Source organism: Sciurus carolinensis, chromosome 3 (assembly GCF_902686445.1).
Source record: "Sciurus carolinensis chromosome 3, mSciCar1.2, whole genome shotgun sequence".
In the NCBI taxonomy this organism is placed as follows: Eukaryota; Metazoa; Chordata; class Mammalia; order Rodentia; family Sciuridae; genus Sciurus; species Sciurus carolinensis.
Window position 1 is genome coordinate 134,229,209 of NC_062215.1, and position 26,288 is coordinate 134,255,496.

A 26,288-nucleotide genomic window follows, 5' to 3' on the forward strand; every position below is an offset into this window, starting at 1 on the left:
AACAACATATTTCTATGGTTGACTACATTTAGTACAGTACATGTCCTTCTTAAATAAAATCTTAAACTCAATACTAGTTTCAATCTAATAAGTAGAACAGATTCAAAGTTACAAGCTTGAGCAGTTAGTGTAATATTTTCTTTTCTTTCTTTAATTTTTTTTTTTTTTTTTTTTTTTGGTGTTAATAGGAATTGAATCTAGGGGGTGACTTACCACTGAGGCACACCAGTTTTACTTTTTGAGACAGGGTCTTGCTAAGTTACTGAAGTTCTCATTAAATTGCTGAGGCTGGCCTGGAATTTGCAATCCTCCTGCCCCTGTCTCCTGATCATCTGGGATTATAGGCATACACCATTTTGCTCAGTTGTATGATATCTTTTTAAACTGTGCTATTTCATAGAAAATTGATAGAAAACTGAGTTATAAGTTTAAATTTGCAATTTTGGAAGATAATTCATTTTATAGGGTCACTGTATACATATTTATAAAGCAAAATATTCAATTGATAGTCAATAAAAATTTCTATTTTCACATTTAAAGCAATTTGCTTTGAGAATTTCTTATTGAAATATAAATACTCTAAATCCAGTCTCTTCTTGCACATTCAATTTTTTCTTCCTTAAGCTCAAAACATGTACATTACATATTGACAAATTTATTTAAGCAAAGTATGTGAACTATAGATTTATAATATTCTCCCTGTTTGAAAGACTCTATTTGCTATTCTTTTTATTTTGTTTTATTTTTAAAAAATTACTTTTTTATTTTTATTTAGCTTTCAATTTTTTACAGACTGCATTTTTTGACCTACTAGATATTACACATTACTAACAGTTTGTGATCTTCTGTTTAACAGAATAATTACATCTTTATGCAAATCAGCCATCTACTTTGGTTAATTTGTTAATCCTGAGGTTTTATGAGCATGAGTGCATGAAGCTAGATAATCACGAAATCTTCTATTAAAAGCAAAATCTAACACAACATTACTATTATAAATTTATAATGCACATGTTTATAAAATAAATAAATGTGAAAACAGGCCATAACACATTTTTTGCTATTCCATAGCTCATGTTATTAACATTGCATAGGGAAACAGTAATTTATTAGTTAAAAGCATGGGATGTCATCTAAAACAGGACAGAGACAATTAGAAGAATCATGTTCATAAATGAATGACAAATAAACAAGCAATCAAACAAAAGAAAAGAAAAGGAAAAGAAACTGGAGATACCCTGAGAGAAACATCAGTAATGTCCATTTAAACAGTGACCAAGAAAAAACAAATTTACTCATTTACTGAGTACTATTTATTGAATAACTACTATTGAGATCATTCTATGTAATGGGAATGGCAGGTACTGTAATAAATACTGCATTGACTGAGAAACATAAATATCTTCTCTAAAGCTTTTTTCATTTTATCTTGATAAGGCAGATAAGACAGATAAGTACAACCGTATGCAGAGTTCCATCTTAACTTTCATTTAAAAAGGAGCTGAATGCCCACTAAAACTTGGGTCTTCTCAAGGTTTTCCTTCTATAAGTGACTGTGTCATCTCCTCTTACTGTAAGGACACAATTATATCGGATTAGGGCCCAATCTAATGACCTTATTTTAATGTTATTGTATGTTTCCAGAACCTATTCTACCAAACAGTAACATTCTGAGGTATGGTGGGGTGGGGGAGCTAAACTTCAACTTATGCATGTTGGCAGCCCAGAACAGACTCTAAGGTTTCTAAGGGGATGACCATACAGGCACTTGTTTCTAGCACATATCAAAATTCCCAGGTTCCTAGAAAGAAGGCAGGTTATCAGCATAAACCATATAATTTTACAGATAGTTTAAGCACAATGAACTGGTCTTTTCAGTTTATGAATAATTCAACTGCCAGATTCCCAGAAGCCAGCCAAGGAGAAATCTTGCAAATCTGCCTTTCTACAATATAGTAGTCTGTGTTAAAGCCTACTGTGTTATATCATTTGAACAGGTAGGCTGACAAGTACAAAAGTATTTTCAATTTGTAGTATATTTTCATTGCAATCATATAAATCATGTTTATTGTGATTACTTAAATTTGCTTTAATTTTTTAAAAGATATAAAAATCATAAAATTTTGTAAATTATTCCATAATAAGAAACTGGGTCACTTTTACTTATCATCTTTTGTCCTTTATCATATAAACACATAATTTGAAAAATATCTAAAAATTTTCCAAAGATTTAGATTGAAATTTGACATGAGTAAAAATTTCATAAAAAATATAAGAAGTGAAAATTGGGGAAAGAAGAAAGAAAATTGATTATCTCTAAAACCTAATAAAGATATACATAGGGACAGAGAGATTCTTGTCTATTACCTGAAACCACAAATTTTGAGATAGGTCTTTTCAATATGGAAGGAGGATAATAACCCATGCACATACCTTCTCTGATTCCCATTTATAGGAGGTCACATTAGTGTAACAGCTTTGAGAAAAGCTTGACCAAATCTGGAAAAACAAATATTGAATTGGACATACACTTTAATCCAGCAAGCTGTTTTAAAAGGATACTTACTATAGAACTTTTGTAATATAAAAATTCTAAAAATTAAAAAATAGAAAACTAATTAAATAAATGAATTACAAGACTAAATACCTTATACACATGGCTAAATACTGAATTAAATCCCAGTATGCTCATATGGAGTCTTTGTCAAGATATATTATACAGTGAAAAATGTAACATGTAGAACTCTGAATGCTAATAGTTTGCAAGATATGTTTGCATGTGTGTAATTATACACAATCTATTGATATTTGCTCCTGGGTTGAAAGCCTTAGGGTCTAGGGTTAAGGGGTGAAATATATTTCTTCTAACAGATGGCTTTTGGCCCAACATGTATATTATTTCACCAGTGTAAAATTGTGCCTCCTATATTTCTAGGGAATACAAAACTGACTGAATCAATCAGTAAAAGAGTTAAATTTGAGAAGGGCCATCACAAAAATCAATACAGTTTGGAATTTTAGATAGCATAAAAGATCAGATTGATAATTCAGACCCAGAGGACTCAGAGATCTTATCTAGCATTGAGCTTTACTAACAATTTCAAGGACATGTGTAATTATAAGCATAAGTAATGCAAAGAGAGGTCTAGCTCCTCTGGTACAGTTCCCCAAGTGCTATCATATTACATCATTCTGATCCAAGTAAATAAATAAGATTGCTATGAGATATGCTGGGGCCTCACTTTCATAGAAGCAGTTATATTATAAAGCATTAATGTCATGTGTGTGTATATATATATATATATATATAGACACATATGGGGGGTTATACAATTATATGGTAAAAATTTTACTAGAAGTCATTATGAATAAATCTATGTATCCCAATGTGTCTACCTTAAGTAATTCTAGAGAATTAGGCACATCCTGCTAAAAGTATACAGCATGCACCAATCTTTTGCTAGCAAAATCCTTTTCTGTCATCATTGTTTTGCCTGGAGTTCAGTCATTAGTATGTTGATAAGAGAATTATTTCATGACACTTGCTTTCTTTCCTCTTCCTGGAGCACTCCTAGTGAAGGAAAAGAATGTACTGCAGAGCTCCAACATAATCTTTTCTTTTCCAGATAGACAGATGAGGTCAATGGAACCATTGCTCAAATACATTTATACTAGAATGAGGAGAGAGGTAGTCAATTCTGATGGGTCAAGAAAGGAATTAGCAATTAGTATTCAATATACAAATTATTTATTTACATTCCTCTATGTTAAATATAAAAGGTAACTAAAATGAATGTAAATAAAAACAGATTTTGATAAACAGATGAATGAGATGATAGAAGATTACTGAAGTATTTAAAATAGTTTAGGCATTTTATTTTCAATATATGAGATAGAATCAGGGAGAGAAATCATTATAGCAGTTGTTCTATAACTGTCCTCAAGTCTCTTTCAGGCTTCGTCAGAGTTATGGTGCACAATACAGATAATGAAGCTATATCTATGCAGTGGGTTTAATGTTGTCTTTAATTGTTTACCCCAATTTTGTACTAGTGAAAGTCAATGTGGAAAATAAATACATACAGGATTTTTAAAAATATACTTAATATGTAAGAAATCATTTTATTTTTAAAAATTTGAGGAGAAAGGCAGATACCTTACAGGTTAAGAATAATCCCTTGCAACTAAGACCATTTCAAAGCTTTATAATATCAGGCAGGTATTTTTCCCTAAGCCTAAAGTTCTTTGTAAAACAGAGATTTTGATTACTGTCTCACAAAAATAATAAAAGCATTTACTATGTCCACTCTGTTAGTTGATTGACACAATGAATAGTACATAGAAAGTGTTAGGCAGAAGGGAGTGAAAGGAGGGGAGGTGGCTTGGGGGTAGGAAGGATAGTAGAATAAATCATGCATTATTATCCTATGTGCATATATGACTACACAACTGGTGTGATTCTATATCATGTACAACCAGAAGAATGAGGAGTTACACTCCATTTATGCATAATGTGTCAAAGTGCATTCTATTGTCCCATATAGCTAATCAGAACAAATTTTTTAAAAAGAAATAATAAAAAAAAAACACTGAACATTTAGCATATCAATTTCTGGTTCTGAGAAGTCTGAGCACAGCTCAGCAGTATGCATTTCTTACAAAGCTGCAGTTAAACTGTAGGGCAGATCTGAGGTTTTACATGAAGACCAAAATGAGGAAGAATTTGACTCCAGCTCGAATTATATGATTGTAGGCAAGATGCAGTTGCTCACAGGCTCTTGAACTGAGGATCCCAATTCCTTGCCACATGGCTTCTCCATACATTACTCACAAATGAACAGCTGCCTTCATAAAGGATAATCTTGGAAGAGATATCCCATCACTATTGCAACATTCTGTATTTTAGAAGAAAGTTACTAAGTCCATCCCACTTTTTAAGTTTTGGAGATTATACAATAGTGTGAATACAAGAAGACAAGGATCACTGGGAAACAGCAGACCTCTAGAAATGGAGAGATATTATAATCTGTATTAATGTAGTCCTACTGAAATTTGGTCCTGAAGTCTCCCATGTCTTCTGTCACACTTCCATAAACCCACCTTCCATATTGCTGGCAGAGAGTTCTTCTAAAATGAGCATTTGTTAAAACTCTTTATGGGTTCTCATCTGTAGGTCAGAACAATAGAATAGTCACAAGTACTTGCTAAGCACTATGCTTGGGCTGTGCATATATAATTGTATCAGTCAGTCCCTGTTCTCAAGGAGTTTACATTCTAGAACAAGGCTGACAGGTCAACAGATATTTTTGATGTAATGTGAAAATATTAAGATGGAGGTAACCACAGAGAAACTGAATTCGTTAAAAGGTTGGAATGTCAGGATGACTTCCCACAGATGATGACATAAGCGGCCTTAAAGGCTGATTGAAATTCGCTAAGCAATGAAGTGCAGAGACAGAGATAGAGACAGCATGAGCAAAGACAGATTCATGAATCAGCAGTCTGCATGTAGGGAACTAATTACAAACAGTTCTGTATCATCTGAGGTTCAATTTTGAGAGATGGCACAGGAATGTTGTGTCCAGATAGCGAAGAAAGGTCTGCAGTTGGCAGTACCATAGACCCCAAAGATTTCTGCATCCTAATTTCAACATTTTTGAAAGTCAAGGAGGAATTAATATTACTGATGGAATTAAAATTGGTAATCAGTTGACCTCAAAATAAGTACATTTTCCTGGGTCATCTAGATGGGCCCAATGTATTCACAACAATTCATTAATTGCAAAAGAGTAAGGCAGAGATCTGAATCAGAGAAGATTCGAATATACTATACTGATGGATTTGAAGTGGGAAGAAGGGGAAACTTGTAGAAGCTAGAAAATGGAAGGACAGATTGTGCCTCAAACCTCAAGAAGGAACATGGTGAGAGAATGAAGCAGGAAGATAGACCACCCACAGGCAAACAAATGCAGGACTCAGAGAAGGAAAAGAGGGCACGAGAGCATGTCATCCTAGAAGGAGATACCGGGCCTGGAGAATATCTTGTCGCTGCCCCTGACAGCTTCAACTGCAATAGCTCTTCCTTAGTTACCCCTACCCCTACCCTACCAACAACCAATCAGTCACAAAATATTCTCTAAAGCATTGCCTCTTGTGCCAACAAACCCTCAGCCCCATCCTTATGTTAATAATGGCTTGAACACTGCTTCCCCAGATTTGTTCAAGAAGAAAAACAGAGTTGACTGAATCCTATCATACCACAAGTCAACTATGGGGATAGATAGAGCCCATAAAAAGCCCTAGACAACAGACAACTCTTAGCATCCCTCTCTTGGAGCCTCTGCTTTCTATTACTCTAATAGACCTCTTTGGACCTCTGCTTTCTATTACTCTAATAGATTCTGTTGCTTTGCTCTCACTCTGAGTACGTGGATTTCATTCTTTGTATTTTCACAAGACAAAGAATCCACCCACCTATACTCTGTGTTACAATGGCACTTTCAACACCTTAGTTTAAGCCCAGTTAGATTCATTTTTGACTACAGACCTTCATTAAGATAATATACTTTCCATATTTTAAGCCACTTATTTTGTGATGATTTGTTAGATGAGTAATAAGGAACAAAACAGATTAAGTAATAGAGGCTGTCACATGCTTTTGGTCTTCCTCAGTGCAACAGGAATTTTAATGCAAGAGAAATGGTGAGTTTGCCATCAAAGATCAGTTTGACAAAAGATGAACCACTGAGGTAAATAGACCTTTTGTAAGGCCACAACAATGACATAAATAAAAAGTGATAATTTGCTTAACTGGGAGAGTAGTGAAGTGATAGATAAGAAGGGACACATTAATTTTAGTGACAATGGAGATTTAAGTGTGTACCCAATATGGGTACAAGGGAAAGGAAAGTATCCAAAAGTATCCCTTAATTAGATAAAAAATGCAAAAATGAGCCCTTTATTTTATACTGTTTTGGGGAAGGGTGTCTGCAGATTGTGTGTGTGTGTGTGTGTGTGTGTGTGTGTGTGTTGCAATTTCAGTATATTGAATATGATTGTGTACAACCACATGGAGAACTGGCAGTAGACTTCAAGTTGAATCCTATGCACACTAATGAAATTGAAAGAGAGCAAAAGTAAGATGATATTGATGAAGAAAACAGTCTCTGCCCCCACCATTTAATAGTGATTATTCTTTTTTCTCAATATTTGAAACAAAAGGGTAACTTTTGGCAAGGTTGTACTGAGAATGAAATGTTTTAAAGGTGTTTGGCACAGTATTTCTAGGGGCCTAGAAATAACAGGGAACAGTAGTGGGTCAAAGAACCTATGAAGCCAAGTTCTAACTTCAGACTGAGTTCAAATAATATCTGCTTTAGTCTCCTAATGTGGCTTAAATTCAGGAGCCGTATGTCAACCACAGTGATATGGCTGTCCCTATTTCGGTGGGTGGGGCAAAGGAGGTGAGAACTGTATGAAGTTTGGATAGTTTAGCTCAGCGGAAAGAGGGAAATAGGATAAAGCAAGAGAGTCCTAAAAGTCAGAGAGATGAAGAGAGCCAGTAAGGGAAGAGTGAGGCCAGAGGAGGGAGGAGTCGGGCGGAAGCTGATGAGCTCCTGGGTGCACACACGTGTTCCCAGCATGTGTTCGTGCAAGGTGCGGAAAGCCAGGCAGCTCGCCCCAGCACCTCTAGACGTCGGCCGAAGGACACCACAGCTCCCGCGTGCTCAGGAGACCTTAACCAGCCATCCTGCAACCAAACTTTGTAGGTTTGGGTTTGGATCCTCAGAACTTGACTGCAGTTGGGTCCTCTAGGACCAGGCCTGATCACCGGTCTTCCCAACCGACGGGCTCTGGACCAGCGCGAGCCGCCACCGCCCGCGAGGACACCGCGCTCTGGCCTGGACGTTCCACGCGGCGGGTGGGGCCTCGGGACACCGGGCACTGGCCATTCCCGGAGAGGTCGCGACAGAGGGACGACGGCGAAGCGCAGCGAGGGAAAGCGAGCCCGGAGGGCGACAAGGGAACACTGGGCCCTAGCTGGTCATGGAGCTGTACCTCAGAGCCTGCTCCAAGGCTGCCAGTGTCGCCGCCACCAAAACAGCCTCCAGCAGCCTGGCCGCAGACAGTCAGCAGTGCGGAGACGTGAGTGGCCGCTCGACGTTCTCGTCTTCAGCTGGGCCTCCGGCCTGCCGGGCCGGCCTAGCCACACAGGGTCTGCGCGTATCCTAACGGTCCGGCTCGGTGCCCCCTTGACGCGCACCCGGGGCGCTGGAGCCGGTGCCGCGAGGGGCGCGAGGGCTCCGCGGACGTCTGCAACCCGAATGAAAGGCCCGAGTTTCCTTAGTGGGATTGAGGGGAGACTGGCCTGAACCAAAGGGTTCACCAAAAAGAAAACACTAAACTCTCCAATTGTACCCGACAGGGTGGCCACAAGACCCATTTTCCAGGGATGGGAGCCTCTCAGCTACTGGATTTGCCCCTCGGGGTCAAACTGCCTGTGATTCCAGGAAGTGATACTGTTTTCTTTACTACGAATATAAGTGAAAAGGTAAACTAATTTTTAACTGTCTTACTTTAGTGCTCTTTAATTCAGAGGCTACAGTATACAAAATTCATTAAGGGAATTTGCATTAACCTTCACAAGAGAGAAAGAAAAAAAAAAAAAAAACACATCTAACCAGAAGCATTATTTAGAATATCTATAAGCAGTTTCATCCAATATGATTTGGATAGACTTATAAGCCAGAAAGTTTATATTCAGAGTTCTGTTTTAATTTATATTTTGTGGAAGTTTATCAACAATTTTAATAATGATAAAGTGTAATAATAATAATAGAGTGATTATGAACCCAATGCTATTTTCACACACGAAGTGGAAAAAAAGTGGAGTCAAAATAATTTTCTGTGTTTAGTACTTCACTCCGTTCAGTGAAAGAAGGCCCTGCCTCTATAAGGAGGAGTTCCCAAGATTTACCCAATCTGGCCTTTCAGTCATTTCTCCAGAGCCTCAACTACTTCAAGTAGATGTCTTTTATAACCACCTCTCCATACCGTTCTTTTGTCCTCCTGTCTCCAAACCTACGATGCCAGTTTTTCTTCTCCCCAATCCATGAAGCTTTCATTCTTCAAGATCCTTTGGGAACCAGCACAGACTTTGACTAGCTTATCTTTACTAAGAATGCACACGTCCTCGGTTTGATTGATCTCACTTAACTCTCAGACTTGATTATAATGTTTACTTCTCTCAAACTTCTTCATGTTTCTAGTCCTCAACCCTATCCCTGTCTGAAAACTTCCCAGCTCTTTATTGACAAATTCTTGTGATTTGGTATATTCTTATTCAGTGATTACTTTGACTGTATTCCATAAAGTTCTATAAGAAGGAATTCTAAATGAACTCAACCCTTTCACTATGATGTCATCAGAAATAAATAGAGATCCTCGATATTTTATACTTGCCTAATGTCTTAGTTTGGGTTCCTATAATAAAGTACTATAGACTACAGAGCTATAAAACAAAAGAAATTTATTTACATAGTTCTGGAGGCTGGAAGTCTGAAATCAAGGTGCCAGCACGGTTGAGTTCTGTTTAGGGTCCTCTGCTTATAACCCTTAAATGACAGAAAAAGAGTTAATCAGCTGTCCGTGGTCTCTTTTATAAGGGCATTAGTAAAATTCCTGAGGACTCAATCCTCATGGCTTAATTACCTCCCAGTCTCTACTTTCTAATATCACATGTGGCAAATAAGACTGCAACATATGAATTTGGTGTAAAACTTTCATTATATAACAACTTATGAATATGATTTCCCCAAATAAGTTTTACTTCTGTCAAAAATATAATTTACTTTTTGAAAGCTAATTCTTTTTACTTGAATAGAGAAATCTAACATATAGATAGCAGAAATTAGTTCTGTATTCTCTTGCACATAGAGTGACTATAGGTAGTGATAGTGTACTGTATATTTTTCTCTTAAAAAAACTTGAAGAATTTTGAATGTTTTCACCACAAAGGAATGAAGCATATTGAAGAGATATGTGTGTTCACTCTGATTTGAACACTACACAATTTATACATGCATTAAATCATCACATGGTACCCCATAAATGTTTACCAGTGTTATGTATCAATTTAAAAAAGCAAATGAACCAACCTCACAAAATTTGTGCCCTATCTACAAATTAACTGCTAATATTTACTTGAAATTTATTGCATTACTGTTGACACAATAATATAATTTCTCTTTAGCATAGAAACTTAGCCCTTTTATTTGCTGTTTCTGAATGTTTACTGTAATGCTATTTTTCCATCAATTATAAATTCCCTTGTATATTACTTTAAAAAATTATATTTTCTATTACTTGTTCCAAAATTATGCATCTAATCATAATTAGGTACCAGATCAGATCCCTGAAGACTGACTTTGTGAGTTATTTTTCCTCAGTGTTATCTCTTTGATGAAGAAAACCTTTATTATTTTTATATATAGGAAAACTAATTGTTTAGATTGACAACAAAGGTTTACCCTGACTTTAATGAATGGATGTGTTAAAAGGTAATATCTTTTTACTGCATAGGTGATTAGGTTGCACCTTGAGAAACATGCCTGTTACAACTAAAAGTCAACATTTGTCTGGAGCAGTGGTGCACACCTATAATCTCAGGGGCTCAGTAGGCTGAGGTAGGAGGATTGCAAGATTAAGTCCAGCCTCATGAACTGAAGGAGACCGCCTCAAATTGAAAGAAGTGAAAATAACAAAGGGCTGGGAAATATAGCTCAGTGGTGGAGTGCCCTTGGATTCAATCCCAGTACCACAAGAAAAAAAAAAAAAGAGAGAGAGAGAGAGAGAGGAGGATTTAAAAAAAAAAATAAATGAAAATAAAGGTCAAAAACACCTAAAAGAAATCGAAAACTAAATGTCACCATCTAAAAGAGACAATCGGTCCCCTCCTCAACTTATCATTATTGATTGTATCCTTTCCAGGAAAGATGTTGGCATTCTCACTGAATTCAAGACTTTATGCTAGCAGATTCCTTTTTATGTTTTGTCAGAGAAACATTTGGTCAACAAGCAATTTGGTTTTCTGATTTGGCCACTTGAAAAGAATTAAAGTTTGGTGTTAAACAGGAGGTCAGAAATTTAACAAAGAAGCTTTTCAACAAAGGGAGAACTCCATACTATTACTACTGTGCTCCTCCTGTCTACCCTTTTGTGGGAGTTTTTGTAGGGTTCCACCCAGCTAACCTTCTGAGTATAAAAGAATTGAACACAGTCATATGTAGCCAAACTGGACCTAAAGGTCACAAATGAGTAGCTGCACTTATGTCTGGAACGTGCACAGTGTTGTGCAATAGTATGAACTGAACTGGATGCCTACAAAAAGGGCAAATGCTCTCTGGTTTTCCAGATCGTCCATGTCTTCCACTTCTTTCACCTGATTCCTGATTTGGTTTTGTTTTGGACTCAGACTTGTGTTGTTGCAGTCAAGCTCAGAAAGAATGCAAAGAAACCTCATTTCTTATAAATATGTTTTAAAAATGACTCTTCAGTATGTTGAAGATCTAGAATTTTATTTGAATGTAAAATTTTCTTCGGGTTTCTTTCATTAAAGACCCTAAATACAATGACTCTTCAACCCAAATGTTTTAGCATCTGAGTTTTGCTTTTACTGTTTGTTCAAGTTACTTCCATTTAATTATATTGAAATATTTTTTCAGATGATTGCCATATAATAAATATGATTAATTCTATCCCTTTCAGATGTAATGCCATGATCTGATAGAGTGAGGTAGAAAAGGGAGAATCATAGTATTGCTTTTTGCCTTAAAAATTTTATACGATTTTTCTTTTCTTTTCCTCTCCTCCTCCCTTCTCTGGATCAGGGCCAAAGACTGATACACATCAGAGAAAGAACTAATTCAGTGGGTGTAAATCTTTAGAGTAGTTCATGTAATTGAGGAAAAGAAGAGGAGAATAGCATTGAAACTTTCTTCAAGTAAATCTTTCTGTTAGATTTTCACCAGTTCAGATTCTTCCTCCATGTTTTATTTTCTAATCATCTCAATGGGTTATTTAAATTTGAAAATGCACTAATTTTACATATGTAATATTTTTGAATCCGTGTTTGCAGCTTTTTCGACCTTCCTACGGTTTTAACCTGACTGATCCTTATTGTCAGCTTATGGAAAACCAGTATAAAAACCTACATGATCCACATTTAAGAGCATACTATAAGCGCAAAGATATCCTTAGAAGACTAAAGAAAGGTGGCTACATCACTAGCAATAATAAAGTGAGTTAAAGATTACTATTTTTAAATGAAAAAAAATGCTTTCAAAGTTTAGTATATATGTGCTTCTATACCTTCCTGGAGAGCCATTATCACCTTTAATTTGGTCAAAGGAGGGTACTTAATGGACAATTCCATAGAATATTCAATGTTTGAGTCAAAGGAAATCAGACAACAGGTGTTTCTAAATGAAACTAACTCCTCACCTTTTTTTTCTTTGAAATATCAAAAGATTATAAATAACTAATTTATGATGTTAAAAATATATTATTTGTCTCAGCTGTATTATAGTCTTGTTCATCTGTCTCTAAGGGCACTGTACACTTCTCAGGATTATGTCCCATATACTTTCTTATTGGTTCTTTTTAGTTATTTATAATATTATTATTTATTTTATCATAATAATGAAAGTATAGAACATAATTTGTTCTAATTCAGTCTCCAGTACTCCCCATTTCCCTCTTCTCCTCCCTCCCATTTCCCTATCTTTCCACTATTTACTTATAGTTTGTTTGTTTTTTTTATTAGTGTCTTAGGGATATATATGATGGTGAGAGTCACTATGGTATATTCATGTAAAAAAGTTAGATGAAATAGGATTGTTCAGCCTGTTTGAATCCTGATGGAATGTTCTTGAGTTAAACATGATTACATTTATAATTACAACCCAGTTATAATTAATTAGAATTATTATTTTAATAACTTCAATTAATAGTAAATTCCTTATGGTATAGGTCATATTAATAAATTAATATTTTTGGATAGAAATTTTATGTTAACAAATGTAGAAAGATACTATTCATGATATTAACAGTTTATTGTTATTGGTACCAAAATGTGATTAAATTTTATGTCATTACTGTTTTTCCTCTGAAGAATTAATATCACTTTTATATATATTTAAAATATTTATACATTTTTGTTTTTGTTTTCAGATTGTGTGTACCTTGAGGGAATTAAATAAATATAGGCAATACCTTACCAGCTTAAAACTAGACTTTGAAAGAAATTATGTAAGAGAACAAGTAAGTTAAATACTTAAATTTGATTTCTTTAAGCAGAGTTTAGAAAAAAGTTTTGTTTGTGTTTTCTTATAACATTTTAATTGTTTAATTGTTGACAAAGTAATTTGACATTTCTCATTTCTTTAATTGTTGACAAAATAATTCAGTATTTTTACAAATAAAAATAAAGAATATTTGTCAACAATATTTGGAAGTTGGCTATGTTTGACCAAAAAGGGGAAAGGAAAGGTCATGTATTAATACACTGGAGGTGACTGACATAATCTGAAAATTAAATTTCTAGTCAAATGTGTCATTTCTGTTTGATTTGTGGCCAATAAGAAGTGCCTGTGACAGCAAGATTCTTAAACTGGAATCCAAAACAGGTTGAGCAGTAGGAAGAGAAAAGTATGAGGAATATCCATGAACATGGACACAGTGTGCTTGTACTCACACCCATGCAGCTGTATTTATCCCATGAAAATGTTCTTAAAAGTGCATTGGAATTCTGGGCCATAGAGAGTGGTTATAGGCGGTGACTTTCTTCTGATTTTTGACTCTTAAGTTGTATATGGAATGTGTGTGTGTGTGTGTGTGTGTGTGTGTGTGCGCGCGCACACACATGTGTGAGAATTCAGGTTTCAGGGGCAAGAAAGTTAATTCAAAATAAGGAAAGGTGGGTTTTTGAAATTTTATGTTCTGAGATTAGAGTTAGATAAAAATGATAATGAGGTCCCTACACTTTTAAGTGTTCTGTATTTTTCCCCACTTCCCCTCTCTGTGCCTAGAGTGTTTCCTCTACTTCTTCCATGTTTTTATTTAATTTCTTTAGAATTAGCATACAAATGAAGCATTTATCTTTAGTTTTCAGAGAGATAAATCTTCAGTTTGGTTTGCTTGTCCATGTCTTGGATGGATTCAGAATAGACTTAAGTTCAATTAAATGATTAATCATTTATATAATTTAGAAATGTTAATGGTTCTATTTCTGGGAAAAATAAGAAATTACATATTTATCATACACATTTCTAAACTAGAAAATGATTGCAAAACAACTACGTAGACTGCAGGAAACCAGTCACCTCCCTGAATGTTCTGATGTTGCACGGTTCCAGAATTGGTTGTTACAGGAGGGTGCCACCCGGTCTATTAAGGACCAGGAAAGATTAATAAGACACAGGTAAGATTGAAAGTAATGCATGTTTTTACATATATATCATGAACTCAAATAAATTGAAAAATACTGGAAAACATTGAAGTCAGGATTTTTTTCTTTTAAATAGTAGATACTTTTTAACTCCTTTGTAGTCCTCAGTGTGGAGAGGAAGAAGGGGAGACAAAGAGATATAGGGTTTGGGAATCTTGGTGCCAAGGCTGTGAAGGGAAATTTAAACTTTACCAGAGAAGATGAGCTTAAATCAAGAAGTAAGCCAAACATTTAACTGAAGGAAAAAACAGTCCAAAACCCTTGCTATAGAAGGAGAGGAAGGGTAAGTATTTTTAGCACATGCTGAAAACAATAACAAGTTTTCATGATCCATTTTAAGGAATGAATGACAGCATTAAGTTTGAGGGAGTTAAGGCAAAGCCAAAAACAGAGTAAGATATCTGATGTGAATTATGAACATAGGTTATCTGTAAAAAAAAAAAACAAAAAAAGTAAATTAATTCAGATATTACCCAATCATTAATATTTCATTGCCTTTTTTTTTTAGGAAGTGAAGGGAGGTGGCATTCTTTTTCTTTCACTAGGAGTTGAAAGATTGGGCTGTATTACCTGACTTTTATATTCCATAGTTATATTTTGTGGTAATGCCATATAATATGTATCAGAGACCCAGACTATAAATGGGAGATTGTTCAAAGAATTATAAATTACAAGAACTCTGTTTTTAGAAAATTCAAATCTATCGTTTTTTTTTTCTGAATTTGAAGCTGTATCAACTGCTTCAATTATATCAACATTCTTTTCAAATTCATACTGCTAAACCACCTGAGTTTTTAACGCTTACTGTGAAAATGCTTTCATTAGTTTGCTCCACATTTTACCTTTGCCTTCGCTATGACAACACATACAAATGTAGTAGGAAAACTTTAAAATGAGTAAAACATTATGAGTCAAGCTGACTTGAAGGTCCTTGAAAAGGACTGATAGAAAAAAACTATAAAATTCCCGTAGCTCAAAAAGTGAAAAGCAAGCAAGGAGATGATTTGGGAATATCAAAACACAAGATGCTGTAATGCAGGAAACACTCAGTTCACTTCATGATATTTGCACTCTTTCTCAGGTATTTGGATATGATATGTAGGGAATTAGAACATCTAGAGCACACAGCAGAAGAGCAGCGCCTAATCCAGAGAGATAGAGAAGAGAGACGTCAGCGGGAACACACAAGAAGAAAACTTAATCTTCGCAGAAAAATTGAGGAGGTGAGATATAACAGATTTAAAATATTGAGAGAAAAATTGTGTGCACTTTTCTCCATTTGTAAATAATGTACACCATAATGCATGAAGTCAGTTCAAGTAATTTCAGTTCTAAATAATTTACACCTATTAAACTGTCTTCAGAATTATAATGTATAAGTTATTACATAAAAACTTAAGGCAGAGACCACACGCTATACATATGAATCAACTTCTGCTTCTCTTTTCTTTGGGAACAGGTCTCTACATAGCTCAGGTTAGTCTCGAACTCCTGGACTAAAGGTATCCTCCCATCTCAGCCTCCTGAGTCGGGGATTACAAGCATTTTTCATCACACCTAACTTAACTTCTGCTCTTAAAGAGCAGCATGAAAGAGTTACTGGGCACTCTTTCACTTCCCTATATCACATGGAGTGAGGAGAAACTTTTTTTTTTTAATTATGTTAAGTAAAAAATAATTATGGTCAGGAGTGGTGGTACATGCTGCAATCCCAGTTTACTTGGGAAGCTGAGGCAGAAGGGTTGCAAATTTGAGACCAGCCTGAGCAACTAAGGGATACCCTGTCTCAAAATCAAAAATGAAAAAGGACTGGAGATGAAGCTCAGTGGTAGGGTGCTTATGCAAAGCCCTGGGTTCAATCCACAGTACCACAAAAAACAAACCTGCTACCTGCTTTTTAAAGCTAGGAAACAGCAAAATAAATAAATGAATAAAGAAAGAAAGAAAGAAAGAAAGAAAGAAAGAAAGAAAGAAAGAAAGAAAGAAAGAAAGAAAGAAAGAAAATAAGTAAATAAGTAAATAAATAAGTAAGTAAGTAAATAAATAAAATAAAACATTCCAAAGCCACAATATGACTTCATTTATGCTTGACCAGACCAGATACTTGTTAGGCCCTTGACTTGTCTAATATTCTTGTTGATGGAAAATTAAGGTATCACTGGGAAGAGAACAAACACCAAGTCTAGTAACATTGTGTTTTCTAGGAATGGAAAACAAAAGAGATGTTACTTCTGACAAGGATTGGACAAGATGTTAAGAGAGAACAGAGGGTAGAAGAACAGCGTCGTAAATGTAGAGAAGAGAGTGACAGAAAGGTAGGGTGATCTGTATTTGGGACTGTTCAAAGAGAGGTTTTTTTCAAAGTACAAATCACTCCGCAAGATGATCATAGACTGCTTGCCCTAGATTATATGCATTATACAAAACTGAAAGTTATGACCAATTTTTTTGAGACTTTGTCTAGCTATGTTGCCCAGACTGGCCCAAATTCCTAGGCTTAGGCAATCCTCTTGCTTCGACCTGTGAGTTACTGAGTCTTCAGGGGTGCACCACCACACTTAGCTATAAACATTTTTACTATATTTTACTGAAATACTTTTCTTTCATGGAAACATGCTGCCCTATTATTTGATATAATTACCTTTGGCTTTAGCTTCATACCACATGCTATAGTTATAATTCTTGTAAAAATTAAATAACCAATTTGGTTTTTCTGAGAATAAGAAATTCTTGGTAAAAGTTTTTGATTTTTTTTTTCTGATTGATAACTATATTTAATGTTAATAATATGCAGTATGTTTTGATTTATACTATAAATCAGAATAAGAAAAGAGATAACATCTGTAATCTCATGATAGCCTTATTAACTTTTTAGTGCACACACACAGACATACCTATACATAATGTTTCCATGACATTTTTTTATTCCAATAAATAATTAAATATATGCTATTATACTTTACAGACTGGTTTGTAGATTGCCTCTTCATTTAGTGAAATACCATTAGCAACTTTCTATGTCAACAAATATGCAATTTTTACCACTTCCTTTTTTTTCTCATAGACATCAGTGAGATTATCTTTCTTTTCTGAGAGCAATAGAGTGCTGCAGTTTTTACTTTTTGCCTGATATCAATTCTATTCAAGGAATCGTGGGCATTCCAACTTTCTTTTGATTAACATTAGCATGACATGACATCTTCCTTTGTTTTACTTTTAACTCTCTATTGAGACTCAAAGGGCACAGTGGCGCACACCTGTGGTCCCAGTGGCTCAGGAAGCTAAGGCAGGAAAATTGAGAGTTCAAAGCCAGCCTCAGCAAAAGCAAGGCCCTAAACAACCTAGACCTTGTCTCTAAATAAAATACAAAATGGGACTGGGGATGTGGCTCAGTGGTCGAGTGTCCCTGAGTTCAATCACTGGTACCAAAAAAACAAAAGGAACCAATAAAAAATTCTATTGACTCATTTTCTATGTTCCTTTTTTGTACATACTTCTCATAAAGAAGGATTGAACTGTTTTATTCAATCTGACAATCTCTGTTTTTAATTAAGTTGTTTAATATATTTATACTTAATGTTATGATTAATATGTTTAATTTTATATCTATCATGTCAGTATTTGTTTTGTATATATTTCCTTTTTTCTTTATTGACTTCTTCCTCATTTTTTGCCTTGTTTGTGAATTTTTAAATTTTAACTAATTTTAAAATTTATTTTATTGGAATTTTACTTTTTTTCTGTTATGTAGTCTAGTGCTTTGTGATCATGGTATATATCTTTTATTTATTAGAGTAGACCTTAAAGTGCTATTCTATAACTCTACACATAGTATAAGAATGTTACAATAATATACTTTATTTTCCTCCCTTTGGCCTTTATCTGTTTCAGTCATGCATTTTACCTACCTATATATATATATATATATATATATATATATTTTAATAGACAAAGTCAGAGCCATATGTATATATATATTTAAATCCCTTACTACATTGATATGTCTAAACAGTCATTTTTATATTAATATGATTGAAATAATAAAACATGTATTTGGTCATGTGCTTACAAGGTTTAGTGTTCCTCATTCTTTTCTGTATATCCATATTTTTTTCTGTTGTCTTAACTTTCTTCTTTCTGAAGGGTTTTCTTTAGTACTTCTCTTCATCAATTAGATCTGTATGTCAGAAAAACTATTTACATTTATGTTTGAAAGATTTTCTTTGAATATATGTTACTTCATATATCAATTAATATCAGATAGATATAGAGTTCTCCATTGACCTTTTATTTTGTTTTAGAACTTAAAACATATGTTCTGTTCTCTTCTCTACATTGTTTCTAACAAGAAATTTGCTGTTCTTAACTTTGTTTCTCTCTGTGTAACAACTTTTTCCCTCTGGCAACTTTTAAAATTTTCTTTTTATTGTTGGTTTGAGAAATTGGATTATTATATACCTGGTGACATTTTTGTTGTTTTCTGTGCATTGGTTATTTGGGCTTCCTGAGCCTGCAAATTTACGATTTTCATCCACTTTGGAACACTTTAGGTCATTATTATTAAATATTTATTGTATGTGGTCTTTTCTCTTTGCAGTTATTAAACTGCTTGAAGCTATCTCACATCTCTCAAAAGTCTTCAATTTTTTTCTTCTTAGTGTTGACTTTTGGATAGTTTCTCTTGCTGAATTAATGTTAGTTTCTTATGTAATATCTATACTGTCATTAATATCAATATTAATGACTATACTCATCTCAGATATCAAAATTTTATCTTGGCCTATTTTACATCTGCTATGTCTCTTATCTTACTGTTAAACATACAGAATGCCATTTTGTTTATTATATTAATGCACGTCTTTGTCCTAACATTTGTTTCTTTTATGAGTTGATTTTAGTACATTGATTTATTTCTTCTATCAGTTATGTTACCTTCTTTTATATATGCCTAGTACTCTTTGACTGAATGCCAGTTATTGGGAATTTTACTTTGTGTACAGGATATTTTTGCATAGGTATACATATTCCTTAGCATGTTTCTTACATATGTGTAATTTATTTGGAAAGTTTGATTATACATATCTTTTTTAAAAATGATTTTTTAGACAAAACCAGAGCCACATTTGATCTAGGACTAGTTATTCCTTATTACTGAGGTAAAACTCATTTTAGTACTGTGCCCCATATGATTTGATGTTTTTTTCAGTGCAACTGGTAAGAATAGGTATAATTTCCATCTTAAGGTAGATGTAATTTCTGCTCTTTAGAATGATCCTTTAGAATGATTCTTTAGAATGATCCTTTATGCAATCTTAGTTTCATTATGCACATGTGCTGATCCATTTTCTTGCTGAATACTCCATTAAACCCCCTAAAGATCTCTGAGTTTCTTTCTCTGAAGTTATCTTCTTTCTGCTATATCCATGGTCTAAAATAACATAGAAATTCACAAAAGGAAGTTATAATTCATGTTTTATGTTTGCCTGTGGTTGACCCAGATGACTTTTGCTTAGGCCCTCAGGAATCTTCTAGTTAAAAATGATTGAGAAATTACTTAAATTTACCAGGATAAGTATGTATAAGAGACCCTATCTGAACAGAAATTGTACTAGTTCCCCAAAAGTGTGCAGTGAGTTCTGTTGTATCTCAATGTTTAAAAATGTTCTTCACACTTGATCACAGATAGAAATGTACCCCTTATCCCCTTATTATCCTCCCATTTTTTTACTTAGTGTGAACTTACAAGTCACAAGACAGACTGTTCATTTTCAATATACTGTCACATTTTAAATAGCATTTTTGTATTTATAAAAGGCAAATTGATGTTAACCAGTATATTTTAAAAATATTTTAGAAACAAGCTCTGCTAGAGAAAAAAATGGCTTATCATTTACAAAAAATGCAAGATACTGGCTTTAAAGAAGATATGGGGAAAAATACGTTAGAAAACGGACAAGATGGAGCCAATGGTGAATGTGAGAACCTTAAAAGGCAATGTAATACATGCTTATCTAGTAAAAATCCTTTTGTAGTATTTCTTTTCTTATTTTTGTTTTACAGACTGCATTTTGATTTATTGTACACAAATGGGGTACATCATTTTGTTTCTATGGTTGTGCATCATACCATTCATGTAATCATACATGTACGTAGAGTAATGATGTCTGTCTCATTCCACCATTTTTCATACCCTCTCCCTCTCATTTCCCTCTATGTTAAGTTCCTCCTTTCTTCTCTCATCCCCCATTCCCCCACCCCCATTATATATCTTTGATAGTATTTCATGTGCTTACACTTGCTACCCACTTGGTTCTAGGGTCTGATCTAATAATTTTCATATTACAGTTCAAGTCGAATGATAGACATTTTTGTGTAAAAATTATAACAAACTGAAAAAAATGCTATGAAGAAACTCAAGAGACAAGTTTTCCTCCACTGTAGTTTAAAAAAAATTCCCTACACTACTGAAACTAGACAATTGTGTTTGAAATAAATGCTATTATATACCAACATGGTATATAATACCATACCAGTGTAGAAATGTTACCAACCAGGGAAAATATACAGCACTAGGAAATAAAAGAGGGAAGATAAGAAAGAAGATAGAATGTACACAAGGAAGAATTTTAAAAAGAAAAAAAAAATGAAGTTTAAAGAAGGGATACAAAATACAGAGCAGTGAAGTTGCTATGCCCAATCCATACCAGATTCATTTTTATTTATAACATTATAAAACCGTATTGAGTCCCCTTCCTTATTTGGTGGCTCAAATGTAAAAGTATACATGGACTTTAATTATCTATGATTACGTAGTATTAGGAAAGAACATGATCTCAATCCTGTTTCCTTTCTCATCCTGTTTCTATGTCAAAATCTCCTTGTGTCTTTCCAGAAAATTGACTGACTAGTCTCAATTTACTCTTTTTTTTAATTGACTACAAATCTATTGTGTGCACTGTTCCCCAATTGCACTTAAAATTCTGTTCTAATGATTTCTTCTCCTGACCCCAAAGCTGTTGCCTATTAATGCAGCTCAGAATGCTTATGCAAGCATACATCACTAAGTAGAATCCATTCCCAATTTTAAATTTTATTCCACACTATACACTTGAAGATGATAACTATGATTTAAGGATAACACAAACAGGCTCTGGAGCCAGACTGCCAAGGTCCAACTCCTGCTTTATCATTTTATGGCCTTGTAAATTGCTTAAGCAAATTACTTAAGCTCTCAGAGACAGTTTAAACACCTAAAAACAAAGATAATACCTCAAATAATTTCTATAAAGAGCCCCCTCTTCTGGCACAGAGTAAGCAATGTTTTTGTTTTCATTGGTCTGTCAAATGAGACTACTGACATTTCTAAAATACAGGTTGCATCTCATGCTTCTCTGCTTCTTTATCTAATTTTCTCAGTTTAGAATGATCTGCTCACTCCATGAAAATCCTACAATACTTAAAGCCTCACTTTAAGCCTTCATTAAGTCTTACTTGATAACCCAATGGGAAGATACTTCTCTTTTGAATCCCTTCAGTAGCTTGTAACATTCATTATTACATACTTTCCACTGTCTTACTCACTTGTAATAATAACTCCCACCTTTCTGTGTCACAGAGCTTCAACAAAAATATGTATGCTAGCCAGGCATGTTGGCACACATCTGTATTCCCAGCAACTGAGGAAGCTGAAGCTAGAGGATCACAAGCTCGAGACCTGCCTTAGCAACTTTGCAAGGCCTGAGCAACTTAGGGAGACCCTGTCTCAGAATAAAAAACTGATAAAGGACTTGGGAAGTAGCTCAGTTGTAGAGTATACCTGGGTTCATTCCCTGGTACTGAAAATAAAAAACATACATACTTAAATGCATGTTTGCAAAATGGATTAATTCAGTCTGTATAATTCTTTGAGGCAATGATAGCAATCTATGGTTCAGATAAGAAATTACTTTAGTAACTATATATATCCCAACATAATTGTTAACTTTCTCACTTAATAGGAAAAGAATGTCAAGTGTTATCTTAAACACTTGTTACCGCTTGTCTTTTTTTTGAAGTGGTAGTATATTAATGAATTTATAACATTAATATGAGAGAAGAACAATGATATTTCACAAATAAAATTGAATTTTACCACTATAGTAATGTCATCATCTTCCATCAAGTGGAAAACTTTCAGAGGGGTAAAAGGGATATTAGAAGATTCTTCTCCAATGATCAGTGAGGAAAGAGATCACTCTCACATTTTACCTCTCTGATGTAAACCCATTGAGTACATATGCAGTGAAGTTATTGCCCACCTAAACAGCTATTATAAAAGAACTCTATCACAAAAAGGGATATATGTATAATTTGCTTGTGCCAGGCTAGAATGAACGCAAATCCAACAATTGCAGAAATCACTGTAGGCTGTAGATCCTCAGCCATCATCATGCCAGTATGCATTCCCATGTGAGAGAAAATGACATGTTCCAGTAGACTGCAGTACAGATTTTCTTTTGTGCCAAAAGAAAATTCTGTTTCTGAAACATGTCCCATTCATATCTCTCCATCTTCTCATATTTGGCCCCACAATCCCGCATATGGATTAGCACATGGCTCACCTAGACGTGACAAGTATAAAGTCTATCTTCAGTACTTCTTATCACCATAATTAACAACCATTGTTTTATTACTTTTTTTTAATTAAGCTTCTGCGAAGAAGAAAAAGACGGCTTATGATGATATAAAAGTAGTTTATCCAGTCGCTGAACAGAAAACACAGAAAGGAATACATGGTAATTGAATATTATTATAAGAAATACTAAATGCTAAGTATAATAATTTGGAGAAAGACTAAACTTGATAATGACCTCTTTCACTTAAGTGCAGAAAAGTTCTCTGTTACATTTTGACAAATGATAGATTTAGAGTGATACTAAAGAACCACACATCCTGTTATTTTCAGAATATAATCCCTACATAACTGATTGTTTTGAACTTATTATCACTTACAAAAAGTTAAATGAAAGTTTTATTACCATTAAATGTATAATACAAAGTACCTATTAAATTGTGAAATATTTTTAATACTCAAAATAATTTTAGGAAAACTGAAATGGTTTAGAAATTACTCCAAAGCCACTGTGAACTTATTGAATTGTCAACTTTTACATATCTTATTCTATTGTCACTTCATGTTGTCCATTGGAGCTCACTAGAGTGTAGGTCCAAACAAAAAAATGTTTCCTAATAATACACCATAAAAAGCATAAGACTTCAAATTTGAACAATATGACTCACTATTACATTTAAAATTTCAAATTAATTGATTTATGAACATTAAATCACCTGGTTCTTCTAGATTAGAACCTAAAAAGATACAATTCAAATCCTTTCTTCCTAGTATACACTATGTTTAATTTTATCAAAACTCAGAAACCTGAGTATTTCATTTCTAGATATTTAATATGTTATTCCCTTTTTTTGTTTTCTCCATTATTATGATGAGGTGCCCACAATATTTTGATTTTCATTTCTCTACAAAAAATGCAACCGTGTTTTTTCTCTGATTATTTTCAATTATTTTTGAAGGGTTTTAGTTTTCAGCAACTTATGATTTGTCTAGATATATATGTCTTTGTTCCCATCCCCCTTCCATTGGATTCTTGGAACTATAAGTTTATATCTATTGTTAAATTTTCCTGAAATAAACCTTCTTTCCCCCACAAAAAGAGCTGTCATCTAATTCTGGTCATTATCATAAACTTTTCTAAAAAATACATTTATTAAATGACTGTGTATTCTTCACCTACATATATCCAAATATAGATATAAATACCATTTTAATATATTTTAATACTTATATATGATATTGTATCCAGTCTTCTGTGACGTGCTTTTTATACTCAGCATTGTTTCAAAACATTAATGTGTATGTTGCTTGAAATTTTGGTTCATTTCATAACTAGTCATATCCCATTATATGAATTTACCACAATTTCTAACATCCATTTTTCTGTTGATAGATGTGTTAGATAACTTGAACAATGATTCACTGACTATATGTGTAAATCACATATATGTGTATGTGTAAATCACCTGGTAAACATGGACAAGTGATTCTTCAGGGATTCTAGGCCTTCTCTTCTCTTATGAGAAGTTACCATCTTTTGTCCATTTTCATCCTGGGTTGATTTTAATGGATTTGGGAGTTCATAGTCATATTAGACACTCACCTATTATACGTGTGTATATAATATAGCAAATATTTTCTTAAAATTTATGCTTTGTCTATCTTTGGATACACAGTTCTTAATTCAATGTAATAAAATTCAACTTTTCATAATTTGTATATTTTGTTATATTTTATTTTAGGTTTATTTGGATGAGCTCCTTTTGGTATTGTGGAGTCATTAATCTTTTAGATGTGAAAAATATTTTCAGTTTTTAAAGATATTCTTAAGCCTTATTAAATATTTCAAATATAAACAAAAACACAGAAGAGGATAATGAACCCTTGTTTACCTGTCATTCATTTTGATAACTCATGAGCAATCTTGTCATTGCCCTCAAACTCTTCCTGCAGCCTTATTGTTTTTGGACATACTGTTTTTGAGACACATGCAATAGCTTTTCATCTGTCAGTATATCTTTTGAAGATGAGGATTTTCTGTTTTTTTTTGTTTGTTTGTTTGTTTGTTTTTAATTAGAGCTTAATGGTTATACATAGTAGTTGGGTTCATCCCAACAAGCTCATCCATGCATGGAAACCAATTTCAGTTCATGATCTCCCCCTTTCCTTATCTCTTTCCCCTCCTGTCCTCCCCACTCCCCTTCTCCTTCCTCTATACTACTGGACTACCTTTCACTTGTCTATTAATTTGTATTTGATTGGTTCTTTATATAATATTAATCCTTCCTCCCCCCTTTCCTTTATTCTACTCTAATTTGTGCATATGAGAGAAAATGTTCAACCTTTGAGTTTCTGAGTTTGGCTAACTGAGCATGATATTCTCCCATTTCCATCCATTTACTAGCAAATGCCATAATTTTATTCCTTTTAATAGCTGAGTAGAACTCTATTTTGTGTGTGTGTATATATATCATAATTTTGTAATCCATTCATCTATTGATGGGTATTGGAGTTGATTCCATAATTTAGGTACTATGAATTCTGCTGCTACAAACATTGATGTGGCTGTGTCACTGTAGTGTGCAGATTTTAGGTCTATTGAGAAAATACCCAGGAGTGGGATAGCTAGGTCATGTGTTGGTTCCATCCCTATATTTTTGAGAAATCTCCATACTGATTTCCAGAGTGGTTGTACTAATCTAAAGTCCCACCAACAATGTATCGGTGTTCCTTTCTTCCCATAACCTCCCAGCATTTATTATTCTTTGTATTCTTAATCCTTGCCATTCTAACTGACATGAGATGGAATCTTAGAATAGTTTTCATTTGCATTTCTCTAATTGTTAGAGATGTTGAACACTTTTTAATGTATTTATTGGCATTTTGTGTTTCTTCTTTTGAGAAGTTTATGTTTAGTTCTTTTCCTCATTTATTGATTGGATTATTTGGTTTATTTATTTATTTATTTTTTGGTGATGAGTTTTTTGACTTCTTTGTATATTCTGGATATTAATCCCCTATTGGAGAAGTTGGAGACCAAGCTTCTCTCCCATTCTGTAGTCTCTCTCTTCATGCTCTTAATTATTTTCTTAAGTGTGCAGGAGCTTTTTAGTTTAATGTCTTCCCATTTATTGATTGTTGGTTTTATTTCTTATGCCTTTGGGGTCTTGT

The 26,288-nt window shown here is 34.0% G+C and overlaps 1 protein-coding gene across 1 annotated transcript in view; it reads left to right on the plus strand.

The window, feature by feature from the left end:
- Positions 1–8,046: 8,046 nt before the first annotated feature.
- Fsip2 (fibrous sheath interacting protein 2) overlaps positions 8,047–26,288 on the plus strand; it is a 78,052-nt gene continuing 59,810 nt past the window's right edge. Inside the window, exons 1-9 of the mRNA XM_047547561.1 lie at positions 8,047–8,145; positions 8,426–8,551; positions 12,137–12,298; positions 13,231–13,320; positions 14,337–14,479; positions 15,588–15,729; positions 16,711–16,821; positions 20,361–20,475; positions 23,194–23,280. Coding sequence (XP_047403517.1) covers positions 8,047–8,145; positions 8,426–8,551; positions 12,137–12,298; positions 13,231–13,320; positions 14,337–14,479; positions 15,588–15,729; positions 16,711–16,821; positions 20,361–20,475; positions 23,194–23,280 — 1,075 coding nt within the window. The remainder of the gene's footprint in view (positions 8,146–8,425; positions 8,552–12,136; positions 12,299–13,230; positions 13,321–14,336; positions 14,480–15,587; positions 15,730–16,710; positions 16,822–20,360; positions 20,476–23,193; positions 23,281–26,288) is intronic.